Below are 19,416 nucleotides of genomic sequence, written 5' to 3'. Positions count from 1 at the left end.
CGATCTTTGAAGACGCCTCTTCGATTTCTGAGCAGGCGCACCTTCGATTTCTGAACGACGCCCCTTCGATTTCTGAACGACGCCCCTTCGATTTCTGAACGACACGTTGCATACGCTTTCTGAAAAGCCGGGAGCTTTTGACAAAGTTGTACACGCTTGTCGGCAAAAGTGTGCAGCTGCTTTCTCGGCCTCCACGCGTCTTCTGAAAAGCTGGGAGCTTTTGACAAAGTGGCGCGCTTTATCTGAAAAAGCCCGGATTGCGTCTGAAGAGTCGGCGATCTTTACGCCGGGAAATCCGGCTTTGAAGAGTGGTGTCTCTTCAACTCTGAATTGGTGATTGTGTCGCCTCTCTTTTAATAGAGGTGATCGATCACCTCTATCAATGCACACTTTGAAGATTTCCCAAACATCGTCTCCGGCCCTTTGAAAATTTACTCCATCCACCCCTTCTCTTTGAACACTTTTGAAAAATGGCAAACCCATCGAACCTTAGCTTAGAATTGAGTCTCCGCAGTGATACGGGCGTGCCGCGTCAAGGTAACGTATGGCGCCCTTCTTTCTTATCTTCTAACGGTCCTCTTACAGGTGAAGACTCCGTGATGCAGGACGCCACAACAGCTACGATAGTAGCTCGGAACCTCCTCACTCCCAGAGATAGTCAGCTGCTTTCAGGACGGTCCGATGAGTTGGCCGTTCAAGAGTCCCTGGCTCTCAGCGTTCAATGCGCTGGTTTTGTGTCCAACATGGGCCAACGCCTTCTTGCTCGCTCCCGTCAGGTTGAATCATTGATGGCGGAGGTGGAGAGTCTTAAGCAGGAGATCAAACAGCTTAAGTACGAGAATAGAAGTTTGCATGTGCTTGCAAATAACTATTCGTCGGGCATGAAGAGGAAGCTTGATGAGATGCAAGAATCTCAAGGTCGAATGCAAAGTGACCGTGAAAGGCTTGCGTCTTTCTTCCAGGGGCACCTTTTTCCTGGGTCATCCAGCGTTCCGCCAAGTATTGGGGCCTGGAATGCTCTATCTCCGATGCCTTCCGCTCCTATGCCTCTCGCTCCTATGCCTCTCGCTCCGATGCCTCTCGCTCCGACGCCTTCCGCTCCCAAAGTTTTGCCACGTAGTGGGGCTTCACGTAAACAAAAACAAAAACAACCTTTGTGAAGCTCCATCTTTCTCTTTCTTTGTTAGATACATTTGTAATTTCTCGAAAATTAATGAACAAGCTTTGTTTTATTCACTGTATTGGGTTGCCTCCTAAGTAGCGCTTTCTTTTACGTCTTGCAGCCGGACGAGGAACTTCTTTCCTCACTTAGGACCCACGACATGGAATTTATCTTTGAATGGGGGGTGATACTTGAGATGATCCAGTAATGGTTTAAATTCTAGAGTGGGTGCCTGGATCATTAACAACATATCAGTATAAAACAAAATTGAAATTCGGGGAGGTGGCTTACCTGTGTGCTCCGATATAAACTCAAGAATAAACACCACTCCCTGGAAAGTTTCAGGGATATTGGACTTGGCCAGATGTGGTGTGATGATTGGTCCTTGTCCTGTTTCATGAATTTCAACTTCCTTGGGGTTGTTTTTCTCAAGTATATCCTCTTTGATGAATTCTAGACATTCCCAGTCACATCTTGCTCTTGGCTCTTTGGAAAGGATTCGAAGATGCCTTTCTCACCCTCTTCTTCCTTGGATTGCATGATCCTGCAAGGAATAGGGACATTCAGTGGAACGGGGTTAGAAATAATTAACTTTGGAACAACCTTACCTGAATTGGATGGTGTAGGAGCAATAGGTGCCTGCGGCAAAGGTGTTTCCACCCTTGCCATAGGTTGCGTGTGTTCCTCTTCCTCAAATTGCAACCTTTCATCTTCCTTGTAATTTGAGTTGGATGGTTTAGGGTCCGTTCCAACCTCCTTGCCACTTCTTAACGTGATAGCATTGGCAGTTTCAAATCCTTCCTTCGGATTTGCAATGGTTGAAATAGGGAGTTTGCCTTGGTCTTGAAATTGTCCTACGAACTCCGCTATCTGCCCAATTTGCTTTTCCAAGTTGTCCAACCTTTTGTCTTGATTTTGCCTTGCTTTGTTTTGATCTTCTTGCCCCTGAGACAAATTGGTGAGTAACTCACTAACCATATCATTATACAACGACTTACTTGAATTTGTTTGGGCAGGTTGTGGTGGCTGCATAGGTGTTGTATATAACTCCTCATATGGTTGCCAATATTCTCCTTGTTGAGCCTCCTCGACTTGGTTTTGTGAGCCCTGCACCAAACAAATTAATTCATTAAGCTTTTGATTATAATCTATTGACGAACTTGAGTTTGGTTGGGCATATTGAATATGAGGTGGCTGCCAATATTCTTCTTGTTGAACATTTTGAGGTTCCCACCACATAGAAGTTGAATGATCACTCCAATCCGAATTGTAAGTATTGGAAAACACGTTATTCCTTGATTGAAGATCAAATATATCAACGCGTTGCATTTGGGACCTTTCCTTGAGCTGTGACAATAGAGAAGCATTATCAAGTGCCATGTTGTGCTTCTCTAGTAATTGAATTCAACAAACAAAACACAAATCAAAAACTAAAACTAAAATACATAACAGAAACGAACAATCCAAGGGATTAGCAAATTTGCTAATCCCCGGCAACGGCGCCAAAATTTTATGCGAGAATTATACGCACACAAATTAAACCCTCTTTTTGACAATTGTAGTAAGTATGTAAGTAGGGATCGTTCTGGACCGGGGATTAGGAGGGATTGTTAATCACTTGGATTTGACTCAAAAACGTAAAAACACAATATAAAACACTATACTAGACTCAAAGAATGCAAAACTAAACTTTAAAACACTAAAACAAACCAAAAGACTCAAACATCACCCAAAACACTCAAAACTGCCTTAAAAACACTTTCTGGGCAGTTTTGAGCACTTTGGTGAATTTGGACGAATTTGTATGACAAATTGAATCAAAACACTTATAAACACAAACTTAAACACTTTCTAACTAATTTGGACAATACAAAGACTCAAAGGACTCAAAACAGGTTCAAAAGACTCAAAACTGCCTAAAAACACTAACTAGGCAGTTTCTGACCTTAAACACAAATTTGGACGAATTTAAGATTATAGGTTGATTCAAAACACTTTAAAACACAAATTAAACAGATTCTAAACACTATAGAACAAGAAAGTAAAGGGGGGTTTTGTTTTGACGATAATTGAAATAACGAAACAAGTTAATAAACTAGACAGAATGTAAATATGAAATTGATGAAATGGAATGAATGGATGCTAGCCAAGGGGTTCATCTCCACACATGTTACACTTGCATAATAAAATGATTTCTAATTGCATTTCAATAAATTATGAAACTCATCACCCCGGGTTAATTAGGTCCGCTTAAATTAACCGTCAAGTTTTCCTTAAGTTAATGAATTGGATGATTGCATACGACAACCCAAAGCATTCCTCACAAGTTCCCTACATGAATTGCATAATAGAGATACAAGCAAGAATCATTAAGCATCATGAAAACTATAAGTGTTGACGAGGCATTCGTTACTATGATTGCATGAAACTTATGCCAAGAATTCGTTTAACGCGATTGTTTATAAGCAACCTCCACTACTTGTGAATATAAGTTCGTAACTATTAGGTGAAACTCACTTATATTCTAGCGTCATATTCATGCGTGAAAATTAAGTGTGCACTCTCAATAAACATACATAAATAAGTTATCAATCAAACGGTTAAACAAATTGAATCCACAACTTATGAAACGCAATTAGAAGTAATCAAATCAAAATGCAAGCATAAACATATATTTCGAATCCCCCCCTAGCCAAGGGGGGGTTTAGTTCCTCATGATACAAAACAAAGAGAATCAAAGAAACACCTAAACATTCCAACAACTCAAACTTGAATTGTATGAACGTTTAGGCCCTCTTCTCTTCCATTCCTCATTCGTACAAAACAAAGAGTATTGAAATTAAACATTGAAATCAAAGAAACACCTAAACATTCCAACAACTCAAACTTGAATTGTATGAACGTTTAGGCCCTCTTATCTTCCTCTTCGTTGTAGCACAAGGTCTACGGATAGTTTGATGATTATGGATGATGTAGAATGATGTGTTTAGGGTAGGGATGGATGTAGGGGAAGGCAAGGAGTGTTTTTGGGCAGAAAATATGAAGAATGGTGAAGTATGGCTGTGTTAGAGAGAGGGAATGAATTTCTGGCGTGAATGAATGTGTATGAGAGGTCGTCCTCTGATCTAGGGGTTAATATGAGTATATATAGGCACTTAGAACCCTAGGGAAATCAGATATGGACTTGAATTAATTAATGGGAGAGCATGGGAGTGACAGCTAGGGTGAATGATTAAAGGCAAAGTGCATGTGGTTGAATGGGTTAAAGAGGGAATGATGATGGGAGAGCATGTGGGTGACAGCTAGGTTGGTTGGTGGCTGCAATGGAGGTGTGGAATGATGATGGGAGAGCATGTGAGTGAATTATGAAGAGTGAATGCTTTCAATTTCGTCCATTCCTTTTGCTCCAAGCATATGCTATCCATTCCAAGCCCAATTTTGCTCCAAAATGCTCCAAAATGCATCCTTTTGCATACTTTGCCCTTAAATCCTGAAAATACATAAAACTAGCTTAAAAGACTACTTTACTAAGGAAAAACACTTTAAATGCACAAGACAAGCTAAACTAAGGTGCATAAATATGCTCCTATCAGTCTATGGTGGGTTTTTGGATGATTTCCTGGTTTTTGGATGGATTTAGGTATGTAGGGTGGTGCGGCAAGGGTTGATGGTGGTGTATGGAGGTTGGGATGGAGGTGTGGAAGTAGGGGAATGATGGATGGGTAGTAGTAGGGTCACGGCACAGGTTGGTTCTCTCAATGGATGAATGAATGTTGTGTGAAGGGGTGGTCATCTGATCTAGGGGTTAACATGAGTATATATAGGCACTTAAAACCCTAGGATAATCAGATATGGACTTGAATAACCCAAATCAACTAGGAAATAGGCTTAGAAATCAGAAATAGAGAGGGATAATGCTTCCTAGGTGCGGCAGGTATGGGATAAGGTGATAAGGTTTCTAGAATGCCTTGCAAAGCAAGGGAAATCAGATTTCTAGAAGGGTGATAGGAGCATATTCATGCGAATTAATTAGCTTGTTCTCGTGCATTTATGTTGTGTTTACTTAGTTATTTTAGTGTTTAAGGCCACTTTTGTGTATTTTCAGATTATAAGGCCAAAGTGTGCAAGAAGATGCAAATTGGAGTCTTTTGGAGCGAAAGAGGAATGAATGAGTTGAAGACTTGAAGAAACGACAAATTCCTACTCCGACGATGAATTCTTACCAAAACGAGGAATCCTACTCAAACAAGGTTTCCTACTTGAAGTAGGAAAGTTAACCCTAAGTTTCCCGTTTTGGTAACCTTCCCTAATCTTGAACGTCCGTATTTTCTAGCTACTTTGTAGGCCTTGTATGCACTTTAGTACACAAGACCAAGGCCTTAGCCCAATTCCCCTCCCTTGCCGTGCAAGGGGGGGTAGTTTTGTCTCATTTTATGCACTTAAACCCTAACCCTAATAACCCTAATTCCTTCTAAGCCGCACACTTTCATACTCCCCCTTTAATCCGTAGCCATCCATTCAATTCTTTTCAGCCACAAATATATCCTAGCCGCACCTTTTTCCTAACCCTAGAGATTTCATTCATACTTCTCATTCACATAAATTACAACCAAGCCACCTATGCATCCTAATTCCCTTTTCAGCCGCAAAGATTCTCCCAAAAATCTATTCCAGCCGTGGCCCCCATTTAATCATTCACCCTAATAACCTAAACCATATTCCATTATTCTTTCAGCCGTAAAAATCCCATCTTTTTCACACAACAAACAGCCGCACTTTCTCCCTCCACTTTCCAGCCGTGCAGCCCACCATTCCATTCCAGCAGCCTTCCTCCACCTTCCAGCCACCATACCAACCTTCCTCCATCACCCTACCACCTTGCCGCACCACCAACCCTCCATAAAACCATCCCTAAACCAGAAACTCATCCCAAACCATTCCAAAACCAATCTGCCGCAGAAAGGAGAAGAGGAAAGAGGAGCTTCGACGCGCACCAATTCACGTCGATTCGTTGGGCGTTCTAGGTGTAATCAATCCTTTGTGCTTTATGTTTAAATTCATTTGTAATTCTCTTTTTGTGAACATGAGAGGCTAAATCCCCCTAGTTAGCTAGGGGGTGATTCGAAACCATGTTTATGCTTGCAATATGAATTGATTACTTTTGGTTGGAATTTCATGAATGGTGAATTCAATTTGTTTAACTGCTTGATCGATAACTTATTTATGTATGTTGATTGAGAGTGCACGCTTAATTTTAATGCATGAATATGACGCTAGAATATGAGGGAGTTTCACCTAATAGTTACAATCTTATAATCACAAGTAGTGGAGGTTGCTTATAAACAATCGCGTTAAATAAATTCTTGGCATAAGTTTCATGCAATCATAGTAACGAATGCCTCGTCAATACTTATAGTTTTCATAATGCTTAATGATTCTTGCTTGTATCTCTATTATGCAATTCATGTAGGGAACTTGTGGGGAATGCTTTGGGTTGTCGCATGCAATCATCCAATTCATTAACTTAAGGAAAACTTGACGGTTAATTTAAGCGGACCTAATTAACCCGGGGTGTTGAGTTTCATAATTCATCGAAAGACCAACTGAAAATCAAAATGTATGCAAGTGTGACATGTGTGGAGAAGAACCTTCTAGCTAGCATTCATTCCATATTTCATCACATTCATATTTAAATTTTGCCTTTAAATTACAATCTGTGCATTTAATTTATTTTCGTCAAAACCACAATCCCCCTTTACCTTAGTGTCTAATTTAGTTAGAAAGTGTCTTAATTTGTGTTTATAAGTGTTTTGTATTCTTTGAGTCTAGTTTAGTGTTTTTAACGTTTGTTTTACGTTTTTGAGTCAGTGTCCAAGTGATTTAGTAATCCCTCCTAATCCCCGGTCTAGAACGATCCCTACTTGCATCTTTACTACAATTGTCACAAGAGGGTTTTAATTTGTGTGCTTACTTAGTTCGCATCAAAGGGTTTGGGCGCCACCTTTGTAGGAGATAAGATAAGGTTCCTAAAATCATGCTTTAAGTGCCAAATTTGTAGGAAAAAAAGGATAAGGGTGCGGCAAAGCTTAGGGATAATGTTTAGGGCTTCTAGAAAGCCCTAAAACTAAGGGGAATTGGATAAAACCCACGGCAAGGATAGGATAGGGTGTCCTAAATGGATAAGGTGCCCTAAATGGATAAGGACTCCTCATTGTACTTGGAAACTTTGCCTATTAGGATTAGGAAACCTTGTCTTCATCATTCCTTCTTCATCTTGGACTCCTTTTCCTTCTTGGACTTGGAAAACTTCTTTGTTGCTTCTCTTGAAACCATTCGGATTTTGACTTTCCTACTTCAAGTAGGAAACCTTGTTTGAGTAGGAAACATCATCTTCAAATCTTCATTTTCGTCCATCCTCTTGGCTCCAAGCATATGATGTCCATTCCAAGCTCTAATTTGCTCCAAAAGGCTCCAAAATGCATTCTTTTGCATACTTTGCCCTTAAAACCTGAAAATACATAAAACTAGCTTAAAAGACTACTTTACTAAGGAAAAACACTATAAATGCACAAGAACAAGCTAAACTAAGGTGCATAAATATGCTCTTATCAAATTCCCCCACACTTAGCTTTTGCTAGTCCTCGAGCAAAACAAAATGAAACCAAGTAAGTAAACGAAGTAAAACGAGTAAAACACAACCTACACCTTCCAACAATCGTCTCAGGGATTTCCAATGCACATGACATGTTAAAAATCATCATTCCCACAGATTTTAGCCATCTTTACGCTTAAGCATTTACTTAATCATAGTCACTACTCATTAGTTCACAAATAACCAATTTAAAACATGATTTGAATGTAGTAACATGCCTTAGAGAATTTCCTCAATTCCTTACTAGATATGCACTCAATTTTCACACAGATTTTCTGACTACACACCCTATACTAGTTATATGTGAGAAGATAGATGTAAATATGAAAACGAATGCTCACATATATGTATGACAAAGAAAGCACTTTTCGGAGTTAAATAGCATGTTTATCAATATGATCTCATGAATGGAATGCTACTACTTAGATGCGAGAACCAGTGACACCATATGCTCGTACCAATTTTAAACTCCACAAATTGAAACACATAACACTCAAGATTAAAGTCAAGGGTTGTAACGGGGCTTGGGGTATTGGCTAACAAAGAAAGGTAAAGGATAAACAAAAGTTCTTTAAAGCAATAGTAAGCAAAGTAATGAACTTGATACTTAGAATTCACTTTAGAGTGCAGAAAATAACTTTAAACACAAAGGGGAATACACATGCATACTTAGGGTCAAATGCAACGTTTTGGACCCTTTCTTCACTAACCAACAACTTAGAGCTCATTTTATGCTCTTCCAACTCCTTTTCATACTTTTCACAACTTTTTCTTTTTTTCTTTCTATCTTGCACGAATTTTTCTCTTTTTTCTTTTCTTTTTCTTTTTCTTTTTTTCTTTTCTCCTAACCCGTGCCTCAATATGAGTTTTGGCACATACCCATATCAAGAATCCTTCCCCCACACTTAGCTTTCTGCAATACCATGATCCAAAGGAATTCATCATGAGTCATGCTTAACTACGTTCTAAGAACAAGGGTATGGATAATCCTAATCTAGGCTAGGTGAGGATAATGTGGGTTAACAAACAACATAGGCTAAACGAGGCTCAACGGGGTTAAACCTACAAAAACACATGCATGGAATGATGGCTTTTTGGCTATGGTGGTAACTACTAACTTCATCTTGAATATGTGTTATGCAATTCAATAACATGTTTTGAATGAAATTGGCATGAGTTCTAGTATTTGGAACTAAATGATGAAACGCCTTCTAAGTAGTAACCAAGCAAAGAATAATGAGATCATGCAACGACTTTGGAAAACAAGAATGCACAGATTTGAACTCTCCAAATAAACGTTTAGGCTCAAGTCTCACAAGGTTGTAGCATTTGTTTGAGTTCCTTCCTTCAAGCATGTTACAAAACTAATTTTTTTCTTTTTGATTACATGTGAAGTCATAAGTTATAACCACAACCAAGCATAAACAAAGAGTAAAACAAACTTTCATCCATGTTAATCATTCTCTTTAACAGTCATGCAATTACAAACCGAATCCTCATCATTGTGTTGGAAGGTACCCTAAGACACAAACAAACACACAAAAACAACTTAAAACAACTCTTTTTGGGTTTTCAAAACAATTTTTTTAATTTTTCTGGGATTTTCGGATTTTTAGAACAATAAATACTAAAACACACCAAAACAGCCTAAAAACACCTAAAAACAGCAAGAAACAACATTTGAAATTATGGGTGACAAAACCCTACGAATTTGCATCAAAACACTTTGGTTACTCCCCCACACTTAAATCAAACATTGTCCTCAATGTTTCAAGCATAGACTCACACAAATAACAAACAAACAAACAAAACAACATCTAACAACCTAACATGGCAGATTCAAAATCAACAACAAAGAGAAGAGTTTAGGAACGCAAATCTGGAATTGGAGTGCTTTCTCGGTCTTCCTTTGTTGAATGCATGGGTTGCCTCCCAAGTAGCGCTTGCTTTAATGTCGTACAGCCGGACGAACGTTCTTCTTATCCTCACTTGGAGCCCACGGCATGGAGGTGATCTTTGAATGGGAGGTGATACTTGAAATGATCCGGTAATGGTTTAAATTCAAGATTGGGTGCCTGAATCATCAACAACCTATTAGTATAAAACGAAATTGAAATTGGAGGAGGTGGCTTACCTATGTCCTCCAACAAGAACTCAAGGATAAACACATCTTCTTTGAACGTTTCAGGAACTTTGCACTCGGACAGATTTGGTGTGAGGATTGTTCCTTGTCCTGTGTCATAAAATTCAACTTCTTTGGGGTTCTTTGTCTCAAGAACATCCTCTTTGATGAATTCTTGATTTTCCCTACTTTTCACCTTTGGAAGGGCTTCCAAGATGTCTTTTTCACTTTCTTCTTCCTTGGAATTCATAAACCTGCAAGGAATAGGGACATTTGGTGGAATGGGGTTAGAAATAATTAAATTTGGAACAACCTTACCTATGGTGGGCGAATTTGGATCTTGAGGTGGCTGCGGCAATGGTGTTTCCACCCTTGCCGTGGCTTTGTCCAACTCCTCTTCCTCAAAGTGCAATCTTTCATCTTCCTTGTGATGTGATTTTGATGGTTGCGGGTCCGTTCCAACCTCTTTGGCTCTTCTTAACGTGATAGCATCGATGGTTTCAAATCCTCCCTTCGGATTTACAATGGTTGAACTAGGGAGTTTGCCTTGGTCACGAAAGTGTCCTACGAACTCCGCTATCTGCCCAATTTGCTTTTCCAAGTGGTTCAACCTTTTGTCTCGGTTTTGCAATACCCTTTCTTGGTTTTGCAATACTTTGTTTTGATTTTCTTGCCCCTGAGACAAATTGGTGAGTAACTTAATAAGCATATCATTATACAAAGACGTACCTGAATTTGTTTGGACAGGTTGTATATGAGGTTGTGGTGGCTGCATAGGGCTTGAATAGATCTCCTCATATGGCTGCCAATATCCTTCTTGTTGGACTTTTTGAGATTCCCACCACATAGAGTTTGAATGATCACTCCAATCTGCATTGTACATGTTGGAAAACAAATTGTTCCTTGATTGTTTATGATCTTGATAACCCCAGGTATTGAAATTCTCCCAACTTCTTTGTGGACATAGATTTGCTTGATATTCTTGCCTATAAGGAGCACCAAATGTAGGGACAGTTTGCATTGTGGACCCTTCAGCATACTGTGATAACTGACACGTAAGATTTGCTATTTGAGCTTGAAGGTTAGCAATTGCCATGTCTTGCTTCTCTAGTACCTGAAATCAAAGAAATAAAACTAAATCAAATATCAAAAGAAAAATGAACAAAGTCCAAGATATGTTCACGAATCGGATGAGAACTCCGAGTCATAAACTAGTACCTAAAACAAGAACAAAACAAGATTAAGAATCTGGAATAAAATAAAACAAACGAAAATAAAATAATCCAAGGGATTAGCAAAGTTGCTAATCCCCGGCAACGGCGCCAAAAATTTGATGTGATAAAAGATAGCACACAAATTAAACCCTCTTTTTGACAATTGTAGTATAGATATAAGTAGGGATCGTTCTAGGCCGGGGATTAGGAGGGATTGCTAATCTAATGAAAATTGACTCAAACAAGTGAAAATAGGCTTTAAAACACTTTAAATAACTCACAAGACTCTTACTAACTTGTATGACTCAAAAACAAACTTTAAAGACTCAAAACAACTCAAAACAACCAAAAAGACTCAATTTAGACTCTAGGACTTAGTTTGGACGAAAATACACTTGGTTTTGACTCTAAAGACTCAAAACGACTCTTTTGGACAGATTTGGAACAAGTAAGAAAAGGGGTTTTGGTTTTGGACGAATTTAAAGGAAAACAAGTAACTTAAAACTTTAAAATAGATTTTGGACAAAAATAAGAAAAACTAATGGATGATGGGATAGCCAAGGGATACTTCTCCACACATGATACTTTCTAACATAAATTGATTTCCAGTTGCTTTTTCGATAAACCATGAACCTCAACACCCCAGATTAACCGTGACATCACTAATTAACCCTCAGATTTCCCTTAAGTTAGTAGATTGGATGACATCATACGACAACCCAAAGCATTCTCCAAAACGTCCCCTACTGATAGGAGCATATTCATGCGACTTAATTAGCTTGTTCTCGTGCATTTATGTTGTGTTTTCTTAGTTGTTTTAGTGTTTAAGGCCACTTTTGTGTATTTTCAGATTATAAGGCCAAAGTGTGCAAGAAGATGCAATTTGGAGTCTTTTGGAGCGAAAGAGGAATGAATGAGTTGAAGACTTGAAGAAACGACGAATTCCTACGCCAACGATGAATTCTTACCAAAACGAAGAATCCTACTCAAACAAGGCTTCCTATTTTAGGAAAGTTGACCCTAAGTTTCCCGTTTTGGTAACCTTTCCTAATCTTAAACGTCCGCATTTTCTAGCCACTTTGAAGTCCTTGTAGGCGCTTTAGGACACAAAACGAAGGCCCTAGGGCCCTTAACACCCTTTGCCGTGGGCTTTAGCCCAAGTCCTTTCCTTGCCGTGCAAGGGGGGGCATTTTAGGCCCAATTCATGCATTAAACCCTAACCCTAAAACCCTAATCATCCTAATATCATTCAGCCGTCACTCCCATTCCCATCCACTCATTCACCAAACCATTTCAGCCACAAAAATCCCCTTAAGCCGTGACCATCTGATCCATTAATTCAAAACCATCTCAGCCATTCATTCATAAACCCTAAACTACTACCTTGCAGCCGTGCATTTCATTCACCCTAATTCATTTCATTCACCTTTCATTCAATAATCATTCAGCCGCACCTAATTCATGATTCTAGCCCTAAGCCGTAGCTCCCATTCAGATTCTCCCCCATTTTAATTTAAATCCATCTCAGCCACACCTTTTAATTTACCCTAGAATCTCATCCATTCATTCATTATTTTTCAGCCACCATTCCCTCCATTCTCTCCCTAGTGCCGCAGCCACCATAACCCAAAAACCAACCATTCCAGCCATTTTCCAAGCCTTGCCGCAGCCTCTCCACCACTCTCCACCACTCTCCACCACCTTACACACCTCCCTACACCATCTACCAACCTTGCCGCACCACTCAACCTCCCTAAATCCATCCCTAACCCAGAAAACCATCCAGAAATTCCCTAGACCATTCCCTCCATTCTCTCCCTAGTGCCGCAGCCACCATAACCCAAAAACCAACCATTCCAGCCATTTTTCCAAGCCTTGCCGCAGCCTCTCCACCACTCTCCACCACCTTACACACCTCCCTACACCATCTACCAACCTTGCCGCACCACCCAACCTCCCTAAATCCATCCCTAACCCAGAAAACCATCCAGAAATTCCCTAGACCATTCCCTCCATTCTCTCCCTAGTGCCGCAGCCACCATAACCCAAAAACCAACCATTCCAGCCATTTTCCAAGCCTTGCCGCAGCCTCTCCACCACTCTCCACCACCTTACACACCTCCCTACACCATCTACCAACCTTGCCGCACCACCCAACCTCCCTAAATCCATCCCCAACCCAGAAAACCATCCAGAAATTCCCTAGACCATCTCTGCTGCAATATGGAAAGGAGGAAGAGGAGCTTGGACGCACAGAAATTCAAGTGGATTCATTGGGCGTTCTAGGTGTAATCAATCCTTTGTGCTTCATGTTTAAATTCATTTATAATTCTCTTTTTGTGAACATGAGAGGCTAAATCCCCCTAGTTAGCTAGGGGGTGATTCAAAACCATGTACATGCTTGCAATATGATTTGATTACATTCAGTTGTTATTTCATAAATTGTGGATTCAATTCGTTCATCTATTTGATTGATAACTTATTTGTGTATGTTGATTGAGAGTGCACGCTTAGTTTTCATGCATGAATATGATGCTAGATTATGAGGGAGTTTCACCTAATAGTTACAATCTTATAATCACAAGTAGTGAAGGTCGCTTGAAAACGATCGCGTTGAATGAATTCTTAGCATAAGTTTCATGCAATTCATAGTAACGAATGCTTCGTCAATGCTTATGTTTTTCATAGAACTTAATGATTCTTGCTTGTATCTCTATTATGCAATTCATGTAGGGAACTTGTAGGGAATGTTTTGGGTTGTCGTATGCAATCATCCAACTTAATAACTTGTGGAAAAACTGAGGGTTAATTAGTGCAATTCACGGTTAATTTGGGGCGTTGAGTATTTATAATTTATTGGAAGAACAACTGAAAATCAAAGTGTATGTAAGTGTGACATGTGTGGAGAAAAACCCCTTAGCTATTCCATCATCCATATTTTCATCAAATTTATATTTAGAATCTGCCTTAATTTACAATCTGTGCACTTAATTTATTTTCGTCAAAAATTCAATCCCCCTTTACTTTAGTGTCCAAATTAGTTAGAAAGTGTCTTAGTTTGTGTTTTTAAGTGTTTTGATTCATTTGATTACACAAATTCGTCCAAAGTTGTCAAAGTGCTCAAAACTGCCCAGAAAGTGATTTTAAGGCAGTTTTGAGTGTTTTGGGGCTGTTTTGAGTCTTTTGCTTTGTTTGAGTGTTTTTATTGTTAGTTTTGCATTCTTTGAGTCTAGTTTAGTGTTTCAAACTTTGTTTTTGAGTTTTTAAGTCAGTTTCCAAGTGTTTAGCAATCCCTCCTAATCCCCGGTCTAGAACGATCCCTACTTAGTTATTTACTACAATTGTCACAAGAGGGTTTTAATTTGTGTGCTTACTTAGTTCGCATCAAATTTTTGGCGCCATTGCCGGGGATTAGCAATTTTGCTAATCCCTTGGATTGTTTTTGTTTCTTTTATTTCACTTTGTTTCTGATTTTGTTTAAGTTTCTGACCTAATTTTGTTTCTTGTTTCTTAGGTACTAATGTATGACTAGAAGCTCTCAACCGATTCGTGCGAACATCTTGGATTTTGACGACGATTTTGAGAGGAAGTTGAGAAGAGCTAGAAACCAGCAAGAACACCATTCACCAAATTCCGAATCTGACCTTGAAGAAAACGTACAAGAAGAGGAGGAGGAAGCCACGGCAGGGATATTTGAAGAAGTCCAAGGCATGGCGGTGGACAATTGTACACTCAAGGAGCTTTCCGCCTCAGGTTTGGATAATGCCGCACCCTTGTGCATTCAATACCCCACGGCTGCCCAAGGTAAGACGGATGAGTTTGAATTAAAATCAAGTTTGCTTCATCATATTCCTAAATACCATGGCTTGTCCATGGAAGATCCTAACAAACATTTGAAGGAATTTGAAGTAGTTTGTTCTAGTATGACTCCCGTCACTGTTGACGGAAATATCTTGAAGATGAAGGCTTTTCCATTTTCTTTGATGGACAAAGCCAAAGATTGGTTGTACGAGCTAGCTCCCGGCACTGTCACTTCTTGGGAGAGTATGAAGAGAGCGTACTTGGAGAAGTTCTTTCCAACTTCTCGCATCATCCTCCTACGCAAAAAGATAAGCGGAATCCAGCAAGAAGAAGGTGAGTCTTTTCCTACGTATTATGAACGATTTAAATCACTTGTTGCTTCTTGTCCACAGCATCAAATGAAGGAGGAGTTGCTTTTGCAATATTTCTACGAGGGTCTCCTACCTCTAGAATGTCAAATGCTCGACGCATCGGCGGGTGGAGCATTGGTGGACAAGACGCCCAGGGATGCCAAGGTCTTGATTGCTAATAGAGCGTTGAACGCTCAACAGTACGAGGGTGTAGGCCAAAGAGGACCTCCACGGCACCAAGTACATGAGGTAAGTGCAACGTCCGATCTTCATTCACAATTGGCTAATCTTACTTCTATTGTTTCACAGATGGCCGAGGGAATGAAGATGCAAGGACCTGTGGTATGTGGCGTATGTTCTATCCAAGGACATGCCTCAGAAAAGTGTCCTCAACTCATTGAGAATGGCGGATGGGAGAGTGCGAATGCCATTGGGTTTCAAAGCCAAAATCAGTCAAGACATGATCCCTACTCCAACACGTATAATCCGGGGTGGCGAGACCACCCAAATTTCAAGTGGAGGGATTCCCAGCAACCTCAGAACCAAGGAGGCTTTAGGCAACAACCCCCGGGGTTCTTTCCCAAAACCTACGGCCCACCCCAAAATCAAGCCCAATCCGGCCCAAGTGCCTCAGGTACGTCTCTTGACAATGATGCACTTCTGAAGATACTAACTAAGTTGTCTAATGGGCAGGAAGATCAAGCGAAGGCTATGCAAAACCAAGATAAGAGGGTGGATCAACTTGAGAAACAAATTGGGCAGATTGCCGAATTTGTAGGTAAGTTTCGAGATCCCGGACAACTCCCTAGTTCCACCATTCCTAACCCCAAGGGAGGCTTCGAAAGCGCAAAGGCTATACTTTTGAGGAGTGGAAAAGAAGTCGGGGCAGGTCCTACACCATCACCATCAAGCCCCGAAGAGGATGAAAAACGAAGAATTGAAGAGGAGGAATCAAGGCAACCCACGGCAAAGGTGGACATACCTTTGCCGCAAGCTTCAAATGACTCCAAATTGTCCAATTCGGCCAATAAAGGTAAAAATGTGTTAAATTCTGTTCCTACTAACGTTTTCCCTTCGAATGTTCCTTTTCCTAGTAGGTTCAGGCAAACGAAGAAAGAAGAAGCCGAAAAGGACATCCTTGAGACTTTCCGGAAAGTGCAAGTTAACATACCTTTGTTAGATGCAATCAAGCAAGTTCCGAGGTATGCTAAGTTCTTGAAGGAGTTGTGTACCACTAGGAAGAGGATGTCGAGTAAGGAAGTGGTAAAGGTAGGTGAGAATGTGTCCGCCATCTTGCAACGCAAACTACCTCCCAAATGCAAGGATCCAGGTAGCTTTACCATTCCTTGTGTCATTGGGAATACTAGATTTGAATCTGCCATGCTTGATTTAGGTGCTTCTATAAATGTTATGCCATATTCCATTTATGCATCTATGAACTTAGGAGCATTGAAAAATGATGGGGTAATAATACAATTGGCCGATAGATCTAACGCTTATCCAAAGGGAGTTTTGGAAGATGTTCTTGTGCAGGTTAATCATTTGGTCTTCCCGGCGGATTTCTATGTCCTCGAAAATGATGAATCGGACCATGCTCCTTCGCTGCCTGATGCGAAATAGATAAGCACACAAATTAAACCCTCTTTTTGTCAAATTGTAGTAAAGATGTAAGTAGGGATCGTTCTAGACCGGGGATTAGGAGGGATTGCTAAACACTTGGAAACTGACTTAAAAACTCAAAAAAAAAGTTTAAAACACTAAACTCGACTCAAAGAATGCAAAACTAAAAGTTAAAACACTTAAACAAACCTAAAACCCAAAACAGCAACTAGAAGACTCAAAACTGCCTAAAAACCACTTTCTGGGCAGTTTTGAGCACCTACACTAATTTGGACGAAATTGGATGAAAACTTGAATCAAAATACTTAGAAACACAAATCAAAACACTTTCTAACTAATCTAAGACTTCAAATTAAAGGGGGATTTGTTTTGGACGAAAATTTAACATAAAACAGAAACTTTAAACTAAACCGATTGTAGAATGTTTTTGGATAAAAAGGATGGATAAAAGGCTAGTTAGGAGGTTCTTCTCCACACATGTCACACTTGCAAACAAAACGATTTTCAGTTGTTCTTCCAATAAATTATAAATACTCAACGCCCCAAATTAACCGTGAATTGCACTAATTAACCCTCAGTTTTTCCACAAGTTATTAAGTTGGATGATTGCATACGACAACCCAAAACATTCCCTACAAGTTCCCTACATGAATTGCATAATAGAGATACAAGCAAGAATCATTAAGTTCTATGAAAAACATAAGCATTGACGAAGCATTCGTTACTATGAATTGCATGAAACTTATGCTAAGAATTCATTCAGCGCGATCGTTTTCAAGCGACCTTCACTACTTGTGATTATAAGATTGTAACTATTAGGTGAAACTCCCTCATAATCTAGCATCATATTCATGCATGAAAACTAAGCGTGCACTCTCAATCAACATACACAAATAAGTTATCAATCAAATAGATGAACGAATTGAATCCACAACTTATGAAATAACAACTGAATGTAATCAAATCATATTGCAAGCATGTACATGGTTTCGAATTCCCCCCTAACCAAGGGGGTTTAGTTCCTCATACTCACAACACAAAGAATATCAAAATTAAACATGGAATTCAACGGAAAGACAACACCTAAAACGTTCCAGCAATCCTCAATTGAATGGCATGAACGTCCCAAGCTTTTTCTCCTCCTCTTGTTTGCGGCACAAGAACTAGGACAGATTCTAGGGGTTATTTAGATGGATGAGTAGGTAAGGAATGATATGCTAGTGTTTAGGGGACATGGGGGTTGCGGCAAAGTGTGAAAATATGGCAGATTGGTGGAGGAAGGCTGCGGCAAGGGGGCTGAATATATTTTGACGAATTTCTGATTTGTGGAGAGGGTGATCTCTGCGGCATGGTGGTAAAACACATATATATAGGCAGCCAAACCCTAAAGAAATCAGGTTAGACAAATGGGCTAGGGTTTGGGTGCGGCAAGGGGTTGGAAATCCACCAGAAAATAGGGTTTCTAGAACATTAGGTGCGGCATGGGCTTAGGGTAGATGGATTAGGGTTTAACTTGGCAGAAATTAAATGATTAGGCCCTAGGGTGCGGCTGATTAAGTGGGCTAGGATTAGGGTTTAGGTGCGGCATAGGCTTAGGGTCCACAAGGAGTTAGGGTTTAGGTCATCTAAAAGCCCAAAGCCAAGAATAGAAACTCACGACAATGGAAACCTCCAAGAATAGAAACTTCCAACTTTAGAAACTTTGGTTGCCAATTCTGACTTCTTTGCTCTTCACTTTCATTTCTTCATTTCTTAAGCTCCTTTGACCTCCAACCTCGTCCATTCCTCGTGCTCCATTTGCATACACCACATTCCAGCTCAGTTTTGCTCCAAAAGCTCCAAATTGCATCATTTCATGTAATATGTCCTTTAAACCTGAAAACACATGAAAGTAGCTTAAAAGACTACTTTAACGAAGAAAACATAACAAAAATGCATAAGAACTAGCTAACTAAGGCGCATAAATATGCTCCTATCACTGCCCATTCTACTTGGAAGGCCGTTCATGAAGACGGCCCGGACGATGATTGACGTGTATAGTGGAACTTTGTCCATGGAATTCGATGGGGAAGTTGTTAATTTTAGTCTTTCTGATTCCATTAAATACCCTAGTGAGGACCATTCATGCTTTTCTATTGATATAATTGACTCTTTGGCGCAGGGATATCTCGACGATTTGAATGACGATGCGCTTGAAAAAGTCATTACACGAGGCATGGAACTCAACACAAAGGGGGCAGATTGCATGCATGCTCACGGCACACACTCTCTACTCCATGCCGTGCATCCTAGTGAGGAATGTATGGAGTTGGTTGCTGCCCTTGAGTCCTCACCTAAGCTTGATGGTAAGTATACTAACCGTGAGTCCATTCCCATTTCGACTAACAAATTGCTTCCATCTATAATTCAGGCACCTATCCTTGAACTCAAGCCTTTGCCAAGCCATTTGAAGTACATTTTCTTGGGAGAAGAGGAGACTTTACCGGCCATCATTT

General features: G+C 40.0%; 2 protein-coding genes and 1 long non-coding RNA gene across 3 annotated transcripts in view; 2 read left to right on the top strand and 1 right to left on the bottom strand.

The window, feature by feature from the left end:
* The window catches only part of LOC148691705 (uncharacterized), a 79,205-nt gene that overhangs the window by 6,159 nt on the left and 53,630 nt on the right, over nt 1-19,416 (top strand). The gene's annotated exons all lie outside the window — the stretch shown is intronic.
* On the bottom strand, nt 9,651-11,165 carry LOC148691707 (uncharacterized). Its single transcript, XM_088682364.1, has 2 exons — nt 10,888-11,165; nt 9,651-10,806 (listed from the first exon to the last, which is right to left on the bottom strand). The coding sequence occupies exons 1-2, from the start codon at nt 11,030-11,032 to the stop codon at nt 9,800-9,802; spliced, it is 1,152 nt and encodes a 383-aa protein (XP_088538490.1). The 5' UTR covers nt 11,033-11,165; the 3' UTR covers nt 9,651-9,799.
* LOC148691706 (uncharacterized) lies at nt 14,675-16,083 on the top strand. Its single transcript, XM_088682837.1, has 2 exons — nt 14,675-15,873; nt 16,080-16,083. Exons 1-2 carry the CDS (start codon nt 14,675-14,677, stop codon nt 16,081-16,083), a joined length of 1,203 nt encoding a protein of 400 aa, XP_088538963.1.

The sequence above is a fragment of the Pyrus communis genome, chromosome 13 (genome assembly GCF_041283825.1).
Source record: "Pyrus communis isolate YQ-2024b chromosome 13, ASM4128382v1, whole genome shotgun sequence".
NCBI lineage: Eukaryota > Viridiplantae > Streptophyta > Magnoliopsida > Rosales > Rosaceae > Pyrus > Pyrus communis.
The sequence above is the reverse complement of the archived record's forward strand: the minus strand, read 5'-3'. Positions and strand labels throughout refer to the sequence as shown.

Coding starts and splice junctions, on each gene's coding strand:
- LOC148691706 (XM_088682837.1), top strand. CDS start 14,675: ATGACTAGAAGCTCTCAACCGATTCGTGCGAACATCTTGGATTTTGAC.
- LOC148691707 (XM_088682364.1), bottom strand. CDS start 11,032: ATGGCAATTGCTAACCTTCAAGCTCAAATAGCAAATCTTACGTGTCAG. Junction 10,807..10,887: donor AAATCTATGTCCACAAAGAA/GTTGGGAGAATT, acceptor TGTACAATGCAG/ATTGGAGTGATCATTCAAAC.